The sequence below is a fragment of the Hypanus sabinus genome, unplaced genomic scaffold (genome assembly GCF_030144855.1).
Source record: "Hypanus sabinus isolate sHypSab1 unplaced genomic scaffold, sHypSab1.hap1 scaffold_521, whole genome shotgun sequence".
In the NCBI taxonomy this organism is placed as follows: domain Eukaryota; kingdom Metazoa; phylum Chordata; class Chondrichthyes; order Myliobatiformes; family Dasyatidae; genus Hypanus; species Hypanus sabinus.
This window is the reverse complement of record NW_026781384.1, coordinates 336,715-347,072: the sequence shown is the minus strand read 5'-3', so window position 1 is coordinate 347,072 and position 10,358 is coordinate 336,715. Positions and strand designations below refer to the sequence as shown.

The window sequence follows — 10,358 nt, the reverse complement described above, 5'->3', positions numbered from 1 at the left end:
GGGGGAGACGTTGTTCAGGGTGTGGGTGAGAGGTTGTTCAGGGTGTGTGGTGGAGATGTTGTTCAGTGTGTGGGGGAGATGTTGTTGAGGGGTGTGTGGGGGACGTTGTTCAGTGTGTGGGGGGAGATGTTGTTTAGGGGTGTGGGGAGGCGTTGTTCAGTGGGTGTGGGGGAGACGTTGTTCAGGGATGTGGGGGGGGAAACGTTATTCAGGGGTGTGGGGTAGACGTTGTTCAGGGTGTGGGGGGAGTGGTTGTTCAAGGTGTGTGGGGGTGTTGTTGTTCAGGGTGTGGGTGGGAGATGTTGTTCAGGGTGTGGGGGGGAGTTGTTCAGGGGTGTGGGGGAGATGTTGTTCAGGGGTGTGGGGGAGATGTTCAAGGGTGTGGGGGGAGACATTGTTCCGGGGTGTGTTGGGGAGACGTTGTTCGGGGTGTGGGGGGAGACGTTGTTCGGGGTGTGGGGGGAGATGTTGTTCAGGGTGTGTTGGGGAGACGTTGTTCAGGGTGTGTGGGGGAGACGTTGTACAGTGTGTGGGGGGAGACGTTGCTCAGGGTGTGGGGGGGAGTGGTTGTTCAGGGTGTGGGGGGAATGGTTGTTCAGGGTGTGGGGGGGAGAGGTTGTTCAGGGGTGTGGGGGGAGATGTTGTTCAGGGTATGGGGGGAGTGGTTGTTCAGGGTGTGGGGGGGAGATGTTGTTCAGGGGTGTGTGGGGGAGACGTTGTTCAGTGTGTGGGGGGAGACGTTGTTCAGGGGTGTGGGGGGAGACGTTGTTTGGGGGTGTGTGGGGGAGAGGTTCAGGGGTGTGTGGGGAGACATTGTTCAGGGGTGTGGGGGAGATGTTGTTCAGGGTGTGTGGGGGAGATGTTGTTCAGGGTGTGGGAGGGAGTTGTTCAGGGGTGTGTGGGAGATGTTGTTCAGGGTGTGTGGGGGAGATGTTGTTCAGGATGTGGGGGGGAGTTGTTGTTCAGGGTGTGGGGGGGAGTTGTTCAGGGTGTGGGGGAGACGTTGTTCAGGGGTGTGGGGGGAGACGTTGTTCAGGGGTGTGGGGGAGAGGTTGTTTAGGGAGTGTGGGGGAGATGTTGTTCAGTGTGTGTGGGGGAGATGTTGAGGGGTGTGGGCGAGATGTTGTTCAGGGTGTGGGGGAGTGGTTGTTAAGGGTGTGGGGGGGTAGATGTTGTTCAGGGTGTGGGGGGGAGACGTTGTTCAGGGGTGTGGGGGGGAGACGTTGTTCAGGGGTGTGGGGGGAGACATTGCTCAGGGGTGTGGGGGGAGACATTGTTCAGGGTGTGTGGGGGAGTGGTTGTTCAGGGTGTGGGGGGAGACGTTGTTCAGGGTGTGGGGGGAGTTGTTCAGGGTGTGTGGGGGAGTGGTTGTTCAGGGTGTGTGGGGGGGAGTGGTTGTTCAGGGTGTGGGGGGAGTGGTTGTTCAGGGTGTGGGGGGAGTTGTTGTTCAGGGTGTGGGGGAGATGTTGTTCAGGGTGTGTGGTGGAGATGTTGTTCAGGGTGTGTGGGGGAGATGTTGTTCAGGGGTGTGTGGGGGAGACGTTGTTCAGTGTGTGGGGGGAGACGTTGTTCAGGGGTGTGGGGGAGATGTTGAGGGGTGTGGGGGAGATGTTGTTCAGGGTGTGGGGGGAGACGTTGTTCAGGGTGTGGGGGGAGACGTTGTTCAGGGGTGTGGGGGAGACGTTGTTTGGGGGTGTGTGGGGGAGAGGTTCAGGGGTGTGGGGGGAGACATTGTTCAGGGTGTGTGGGGGAGATGTTGTTCAGGGTGTGGTGGGAGACGTTGTTCAGGGTGTGGGGGGAGACGTTGTTCAGGGTGTGTGGTGGAGACGTTGTTCAGGGGTGTGTGGGGGAGACGTTGTTCAGTGTGTAGGGGGAGACGTTGTTCAGTGTGTGGGGGAGACATTGTTCAGTGTGTGGGGGGAGACGTTGTTTAGGGGTGTGTGGGGGGATGTTGTTCAGGGTGTGTGGGGGAGATGTTGTTCAGGATGTGGGGGGGAGTTGTTGTTTAGGGTGTGGGGGAGACGTTGTTCAGGGGTGTGGGGGGAGACATTGTTTGGGGGTGTGTGGGGGAGAGGTTCAGGGGTGTGGGGGGACACATTGTTCAGGGGTGTGGGGGAGATGTTGTTCAGTGTGTGTGGGGGAGATGTTGTTCAGGGTGTGGGAGGGAGCTGTTCAGGGGTGTGGGGGAGATGTTGTTCAGGATGTGGGGGGGTGTTGTTGTTCAGGGTGTGGGGGGAGTTGTTCAGGGGTGTGGGGGGAGTTGTTCATGGGTGTGGGGGAGACGTTGTTCAGGTGTGTGTGGGGGAGATGTTGTTCAGGGGTGTGGGGGGAGACGTTGTTCAGGGTGTGGGTGAGAGGTTGTTCAGGGTGTGGGTGAGAGGTTGTTCAGGGTGTGTGGTGGAGATGTTGTTCAGTGTGTGGGGGAGATGTTGTTGAGGGGTGTGTGGGGGACGTTGTTCAGTGTGTGGGGGGAGATGTTGTTTAGGGGTGTGGGGAGGCGTTGTTCAGTGGGTGTGGGGGAGACGTTGTTCAGGGATGTGGGGGGGAAACGTTATTCAGGGGTGTGGGGTAGACGTTGTTCAGGGTGTGGGGGGAGTGGTTGTTCAAGGTGTGTGGGGGTGTTGTTGTTCAGGGTGTGGGTGGGAGATGTTGTTCAGGGTGTGGGGGGGAGTTGTTCAGGGGTGTGGGGGAGATGTTGTTCAGGGGTGTGGGGGAGATGTTCAAGGGTGTGGGGGGAGACATTGTTCCGGGGTGTGTTGGGGAGACGTTGTTCGGGGTGTGGGGGGAGACGTTGTTCGGGGTGTGGGGGGAGATGTTGTTCAGGGTGTGTTGGGGAGACGTTGTTCAGGGTGTGTGGGGGAGACGTTGTACAGTGTGTGGGGGGAGACGTTGCTCAGGGTGTGGGGGGGAGTGGTTGTTCAGGGTGTGGGGGGAATGGTTGTTCAGGGTGTGGGGGGGAGAGGTTGTTCAGGGGTGTGGGGGGAGATGTTGTTCAGGGTATGGGGGGAGTGGTTGTTCAGGGTGTGGGGGGGAGATGTTGTTCAGGGGTTTGTGGGGGAGACGTTGTTCAGTGTGTGGGGGGAGACGTTGTTCAGGGGTGTGGGGGGAGACGTTGTTTGGGGGTGTGTGGGGGAGAGGTTCAGGGGTGTGTGGGGAGACATTGTTCAGGGGTGTGGGGGAGATGTTGTTCAGGGTGTGTGGGGGAGATGTTGTTCAGGGTGTGGGAGGGAGTTGTTCAGGGGTGTGTGGGAGATGTTGTTCAGGGTGTGTGGGGGAGATGTTGTTCAGGATGTGGGGGGGAGTTGTTGTTCAGGGTGTGGGGGGGAGTTGTTGTTCAGGGTGTGGGGGAGACGTTGTTCAGGGGTGTGGGGGGAGACGTTGTTCAGGGGTGTGGGGGAGAGGTTGTTCAGGGAGTGTGGGGGAGATGTTGTTCAGTGTGTGTGGGGGAGATGTTGAGGGGTGTGGGCGAGATGTTGTTCAGGGTGTGGGGGAGTGGTTGTTAAGGGTGTGGGGGGGTAGATGTTGTTCAGGGTGTGGGGGGGAGACGTTGTTCAGGGGTGTGGGGGGGAGACGTTGTTCAGGGGTGTGGGGGGAGACATTGCTCAGGGGTGTGGGGGGAGACATTGTTCAGGGTGTGTGGGGGAGTGGTTGTTCAGGGTGTGGGGGGAGACGTTGTTCAGGGTGTGGGGGGAGTTGTTCAGGGGTGTGGGGGAGACGTTGTTTGGGGGTGTGTGGGGGAGAGGTTCAGGGGTGTGGGGGAAGACGTTGTTCAGGGTGTGTGGGGGAGACGTTGTTCAGTGTGTGGGGGGGAGATGTTGTTCAGGGGTGTGGGGGAGACGTTGTTCAGGGGTGTGGGGTAGATGTTGTTCAGGGTGTGGGGGAGTGGTTGTTCAGGGTGTGGGGGGGAGATGTTGTTCAGGGTGTGGGCGGAGACGTTCAGGGTGTGGGGGGAGTTGTTCAGGGGTGTGGGGGAGACGTTGTTTGGGGGGGTGTGGGGGAGAGGTTCAGGGGTGTGGGGGGAGACATTGTTCAGGGGTGTGGGGGAGATGTTGTTCAGGGGGTGTGGGGGAGATGTTGTTCAGGGTGTGGGGGAGTGGTTGTTCAGGGTGTGGGGGGGAGATGTTGTTCAGGGTGTGGGGGGGAGACGTTGTTCAGGGGTGTGGGGGGAGACATTGTTCAGGGGTGTGAGGGGAGACATTGTTCAGTGTGTGTGGGGGAGTGGTTGTTCAGGGTGTGGGGGGAGTGGTTGTTCAGGGTGTGGGGGGAGTTGTTGTTCAGGGTGTGGTGGGAGACGTTGTTCAGGGTGTGGGGGGAGACGTTGTTCAGGGTGTGTGGTGGAGACGTTGTTCAGGGGTGTGTGGGGGAGATGTTGTTCAGGGGTGTGTGGGGGAGACGTTGTTCAGTGTGTGGGGGGAGACGTTGTTCAGGGGTGTGGGGGAGATGTTGAGGGGTGTGGGGGAGATGTTGTTCAGGGTGTGTGGGGGAGATGTTGTTCAGGGTGTGGGAGAGAGTTGTTCAGGGGTGTGTGGGAGATGTTGTTCAGGGTGTGTGGGGGAGATGTTGTTCAGGATGTGGGGGGGAGTTGTTGTTCAGGGTGTGGGGGGGAGTTGTTGTTCAGGGTGTGGGGGAGACGTTGTTCAGGGGTGTGGGGGGAGACGTTGTTCAGGGGTGTGGGGGAGAGGTTGTTCAGGGAGTGTGGGTGAGATGTTGTTCAGTGTGTGTGGGGGAGATGTTGAGGGGTGTGGGCGAGATGTTGTTCAGGGTGTGGGGGAGTGGTTGTTAAGGGGTGTGGGGGGAGACATTGCTCAGGGGTGTGGGGGGAGACATTGTTCAGGGTGTGTGGGGGAGTGGTTGTTCAGGGTGTGTGGGGGAGTGGTTGTTCAGGGTGTGGGGGGAGACGTTGTTCAGGGTGTGGGGGGAGTTGTTCAGGGGTGTGGGGGAGACGTTGTTTGGGGGTGTGTGGGGGAGAGGTTCAGGGGTGTGGGGGAAGACGTTGTTCAGGGTGTGTGGGGGAGACGTTGTTCAGTGTGTGGGGGGGAGATGTTGTTCAGGGTGTGGGGGAGACGTTGTTCAGGGGTGTGGGGTAGATGTTGTTCAGGGTGTGGGGGAGTGGTTGTTCAGGGTGTGGGGGGGAGATGTTGTTCAGGGTGTGGGCGGAGACGTTCAGGGTGTGGGGGGAGTTGTTCAGGGGTGTGGGGGAGACGTTGTTTGGGGGGGTGTGGGGGAGAGGTTCAGGGGTGTGGGGGGAGACATTGTTCAGGGGTGTGGGGGAGATGTTGTTCAGGGGGTGTGGGGGTGATGTTGTTCAGGGTGTGGGGGAGTGGTTGTTCAGGGTGTGGGGGGGAGATGTTGTTCAGGGTGTGGGGGGGAGACGTTGTTCAGGGGTGTGGGGGGAGACATTGTTCAGGGGTGTGGGGGGAGACATTGTTCAGTGTGTGTGGGGGAGTGGTTGTTCAGGGTGTGTGGGGGGGAGTGGTTGTTCAGGGTGTGGGGGGAGTGGTTGTTCAGGGTGTGGGGGGTGACGTTGTTCAGGGTGTGTGGTGGAGACGTTGTTCAGGGGTGTGTGGGGGAGATGTTGTTCAGGGGTGTGTGGGGGAGACGTTGTTCAGTGTGTGGGGGGAGACGTTGTTCAGGGGTGTGGGGGAGATGTTGAGGGGTGTGGGGGAGACGTTGTTCAGGGTGTGGGGGGAGACGTTGTTCAGGGTGTGGGGGGAGACGTTGTTCAGGGTGTGGGGGGAGTTGTTCAGGGGTGTGGGGGAGACGTTGTTTGGGGGTGTGTGGGGGAGAGGTTCAGGGGTGTGGGGGGAGACATTGTTCAGGGTGTGTGGGGGAGATGTTGTTCAGGGTGTGGTGGGAGACGTTGTTCAGGGTGTGGGGGGAGACGTTGTTCAGGGTGTGTGGTGGAGACGTTGTTCAGGGGTGTGTGGGGGAGACGTTGTTCAGTGTGTGGGGGGAGACGTTGTTCAGGGGTGTGTGGGGGGATGTTGTTCAGGGTGTGTGGGGGAGATGTTGTTCAGGATGTGGGGGGGAGTTGTTGTTTAGGGTGTGGGGGAGACGTTGTTCAGGGGTGTGGGGGGAGACATTGTTTGGGGGTGTGTGGGGGAGAGGTTCAGGGGTGTGGGGGGACACATTGTTCAGGGGTGTGGGGGAGATGTTGTTCAGTGTGTGTGGGGGAGATGTTGTTCAGGGTGTGGGAGGGAGTTGTTCAGGGGTGTGGGGGAGATGTTGTTCAGGATGTGGGGGGGTGTTGTTGTTCAGGTGTGTGTGGGGGAGATGTTGTTCAGTGTGTGGGGGATACGTTGTTCAGGGGTGTGGGGGGAGACGTTGTTCAGGGTGTGGGGGAGAGGTTGTTCAGGGTGTGTGGTGGAGATGTTGTTCAGTGTGTGGGGGAGATGTTGTTGAGGGGTGTGGGGGAGATGTTGTTCAGGGTGTGGGGGGAGACGTTGTTCAGGGGTGTGTGGGGGAGACGTTGTTCAGTGTGTGGGGGGAGATGTTGTTTAGGGGTGTGGGGGAGACGTTGTTCAGTGGGTGTGGGGGAGACGTTGTTCAGGGGTGTGGGGGGGAAACGTTATTCAGGGGTGTGGGGTAGACGTTGTTCAGGGTGTGGGGGGAGTGGTTGTTCAAGGTGTGTGGGGGTGTTGTTGTTCAGGGTGTGGGTGGGAGATGTTGTTCAGGGTGTGGGGGGGAGTTGTTCAGGGGTGTGGGGGAGATGTTGTTCAGGGGTGTGGGGGAGATGTTCAAGGGTGTGGGGGGAGACATTGTTCCGGGGTGTGTTGGGGAGACGTTGTTCGGGGTGTGGGGGGAGACGTTGTTCGGGGTGTGGGGGGAGATGTTGTTCAGGGTGTGTTGGGGAGACGTTGTTCAGGGTGTGTGGGGGAGACGTTGTACAGTGTGTGGGGGGAGACGTTGCTCAGGGTGTGGGGGGGGAGTGGTTGTTCAGGGTGTGGGGGGAGTGGTTGTTCAGGGTGTGGGGGGAGAGGTTGTTCAGGGGTGTGGGGGGAGATGTTGTTCAGGGTGTGGGGGAGTGGTTGTTCAGGGTGTGGGGGGGAGATGTTGTTCAGGGTGTGGGGGGGAGACGTTGTTCAGGGGTGTGGGGGGAGACATTGTTCAGGGGTGTGGGGGGAGACATTGTTCAGTGTGTGTGGGGGAGTGGTTGTTCAGGGTGTGTGGGGGGGAGTGGTTGTTCAGGGTGTGGGGGGAGTGGTTGTTCAGGGTGTGGGGGGAGTTGTTGTTCAGGGTGTGGTGGGAGACGTTGTTCAGGGTGTGGGGGGAGACGTTGTTCAGGGTGTGTGGTGGAGACGTTGTTCAGGGGTGTGTGGGGGAGATGTTGTTCAGGGGTGTGTGGGGGAGACGTTGTTCAGTGTGTGGGGGGAGACGTTGTTCAGGGGTGTGGGGGAGATGTTGAGGGGTGTGGGGGAGATGTTGTTCAGGGTGTGGGGGGAGACGTTGTTCAGGGTGTGGGGGGAGTTGTTCAGGGGTGTGGGGGAGACGTTGTTTGGGGGTGTGTGGGGGAGAGGTTCAGGGGTGTGGGGGGAGACATTGTTCAGGGTGTGTGGGGGAGATGTTGTTCAGGGTGTGGGGGGAGACGTTGTTCAGGGTGTGGGGGGAGTTGTTCAGGGGTGTGGGGGAGACGTTGTTTGGGGGTGTGTGGGGGAGAGGTTCAGGGGTGTGGGGGGAGACGTTGTTCAGGGGTGTGGGGGAGAGGTTGTTCAGGGAGTGTGGGTGAGATGTTGTTCAGTGTGTGTGGGGGAGATGTTGAGGGGTGTGGGCGAGATGTTGTTCAGGGTGTGGGGGAGTGGTTGTTAAGGGTGTGGGGGGGTAGATGTTGTTCAGGGTGTGGGGGGGAGACGTTGTTCAGGGGTGTGGGGGGAGACATTGTTCAGGGTGTGTGGGGGAGTGGTTGTTCAGGGTGTGTGGGGGAGTGGTTGTTCAGGGTGTGGGGGGAGACGTTGTTCAGGGTGTGGGGGGAGTTGTTCAGGGGTGTGGGGGAGACGTTGTTTGGGGGTGTGTGGGGGAGAGGTTCAGGGGTGTGGGGGAAGACGTTGTTCAGGGTGTGTGGGGGAGACGTTGTTCAGTGTGTGGGGGGGAGATGTTGTTCAGGGGTGTGGGGGAGACGTTGTTCAGGGGTGTGGGGTAGATGTTGTTCAGGGTGTGGGGGAGTGGTTGTTCAGGGTGTGGGGGGGAGATGTTGTTCAGGGTGTGGGCGGAGACGTTCAGGGTGTGGGGGGAGTTGTTCAGGGGTGTGGGGGAGACGTTGTTTGGGGGGGTGTGGGGGAGAGGTTCAGGGGTGTGGGGGGAGACATTGTTCAGGGGTGTGGGGGAGATGTTGTTCAGGGGGTGTGGGGGTGATGTTGTTCAGGGTGTGGGGGAGTGGTTGTTCAGGGTGTGGGGGGGAGATGTTGTTCAGGGTGTGGGGGGGAGACGTTGTTCAGGGGTGTGGGGGGAGACATTGTTCAGGGGTGTGGGGGGAGACATTGTTCAGTGTGTGTGGGGGAGTGGTTGTTCAGGGTGTGTGGGGGGGAGTGGTTGTTCAGGTGTGGGGGGAGTGGTTGTTCAGGGTGTGGGGGGAGACGTTGTTCAGGGTGTGTGGTGGAGACGTTGTTCAGGGGTGTGTGGGGAGATGTTGTTCAGGGGTGTGTGGGGGAGACGTTGTTCAGTGTGTGGGGGGAGACGTTGTTCAGGGGTGTGGGGGAGATGTTGAGGGGTGTGGGGAGACGTTGTTCAGGGTGTGGGGGGAGACGTTGTTCAGGGTGTGGGGGGAGACGTTGTTCAGGGTGTGGGGGGAGTTGTTCAGGGGTGTGGGGGAGACGTTGTTTGGGGGTGTGTGGGGGAGAGGTTCAGGGGTGTGGGGGGAGACATTGTTCAGGGTGTGTGGGGGAGATGTTGTTCAGGGTGTGGTGGGAGACGTTGTTCAGGGTGTGGGGGGAGACGTTGTTCAGGGTGTGTGGTGGAGACGTTGTTCAGGGTGTGTGGGGAGACGTTGTTCAGTGTGTGGGGGGAGATGTTGTTTAGGGGTGTGGGGGAGACGTTGTTCAGTGGGTGTGGGGGAGACGTTGTTCAGGGTGTGGGGGGGAAACGTTATTCAGGGGTGTGGGGTAGACGTTGTTCAGGGTGTGGGGGGAGTGGTTGTTGAAGGTGTGTGGGGGTGTTGTTGTTCAGGGTGTGGGTGGGAGATGTTGTTCAGGGTGTGGGGGGGAGTTGTTCAGGGGTGTGGGGAGATGTTGTTCAGGGTGTGGGGGAGATGTTCAAGGGTGTGGGGGAGACATTGTTCCGGGGTGTGTTGGGGAGACGTTGTTCGGGGTGTGGGGGGAGACGTTGTTCGGGGTGTGGGGGGAGATGTTGTTCAGGGTGTGTTGGGGAGACGTTGTTCAGGGTGTGTGGGGGAGACGTTGTACAGTGTGTGGGGGGAGACGTTGCTCAGGTGTGGGGGGGAGTGGTTGTTCAGGGTGTGGGGGGAGTGGTTGTTCAGGGTGTGGGGGGAGAGGTTGTTCAGGGGTGTGGGGGGAGATGTTGTTCAGGGTGTGGGGAGTGGTTGTTCAGGGTGTGGGGGGAGATGTTGTTCAGGGTGTGGGGGGGAGACGTTGTTCAGGGGTGTGGGGGGAGACATTGTTCAGGGGTGTCGGGGGAGACATTGTTCAGTGTGTGTGGGGGAGTGGTTGTTCAGGGTGTGTGGGGGGGAGTGGTTGTTCAGGGTGTGGGGGGAGTGGTTGTTCAGGGTGTGGGGGAGTTGTTGTTCAGGGTGTGGTGGGAGACGTTGTTCAGGGTGTGGGGGGAGACGTTGTTCAGGGTGTGTGGTGGAGACGTTGTTCAGGGGTGTGTGGGGGAGATGTTGTTCAGGGGTGTGTGGGGGAGACGTTGTTCAGTGTGTGGGGGGAGACGTTGTTCAGGGGTGTGGGGGAGATGTTGAGGGGTGTGGGGGAGATGTTGTTCAGGGTGTGGGGGGAGACGTTGTTCAGGGTGTGGGGGGAGTTGTTCAGGGGTGTGGGGGAGACGTTGTTTGGGGGTGTGTGGGGGAGAGGTTCAGGGGTGTGGGGGGAGACATTGTTCAGGGTGTGTGGGGGAGATGTTGTTCAGGGTGTGGGGGGAGACGTTGTTCAGGGTGTGGGGGAGTTGTTCAGGGGTGTGGGGGAGACGTTGTTTGGGGGTGTGTGGGGGAGAGGTTCAGGGGTGTGGGGGGAGACGTTGTTCAGGGTGTGTGGGGAGATGTTGTTCAGGATGTGGGGGGGAGTTGTTGTTTAGGGTGTGGGGGAGACGTTGTTCAGGGGTGTGGGGGGGAGACATTGTTTGGGGGTGTGTGGGGGAGAGGTTCAGGGGTGTGGGGGGGACACATTGTTCAGGGGTGTGGGGGAGATGTTGTT

The 10,358-nt window shown here is 59.7% G+C and overlaps 2 protein-coding genes across 5 annotated transcripts; both read left to right on the top strand.

Annotated features, from left to right (window-relative positions):
• Window positions 1-201: 201 nt before the first annotated feature.
• Window positions 202-5,046, top strand: LOC132389272 (loricrin-like). 3 transcript variants are annotated; one of them, XM_059961765.1, is made up of 3 exons: window positions 202-288; window positions 357-1,027; window positions 2,358-5,046. In XM_059961765.1, exons 2-3 carry the CDS (start codon window positions 653-655, stop codon window positions 3,501-3,503), a joined length of 1,521 nt encoding a protein of 506 aa, XP_059817748.1. In that variant the 5' UTR covers window positions 202-288; window positions 357-652; the 3' UTR covers window positions 3,504-5,046. The 3 variants fall into 3 exon arrangements, with proteins under 3 accessions (XP_059817748.1, XP_059817747.1, XP_059817750.1); XM_059961764.1 differs by having other exon boundaries at window positions 357-5,046; XM_059961767.1 differs by having other exon boundaries at window positions 202-1,027.
• A 16-nt stretch (window positions 5,047-5,062) lies between these two features.
• LOC132389273 (keratin-associated protein 5-1-like) lies at window positions 5,063-10,079 on the top strand. 2 transcript variants are annotated; one of them, XM_059961769.1, is made up of 3 exons: window positions 5,063-6,258; window positions 6,675-8,534; window positions 9,640-10,079. In XM_059961769.1, exons 1-2 carry the CDS (start codon window positions 5,982-5,984, stop codon window positions 7,403-7,405), a joined length of 1,008 nt encoding a protein of 335 aa, XP_059817752.1. In that variant the 5' UTR covers window positions 5,063-5,981; the 3' UTR covers window positions 7,406-8,534; window positions 9,640-10,079. The 2 variants fall into 2 exon arrangements, with proteins under 2 accessions (XP_059817752.1, XP_059817751.1); XM_059961768.1 differs by having other exon boundaries at window positions 5,063-8,534.
• Window positions 10,080-10,358: the final 279 nt, after the last annotated feature.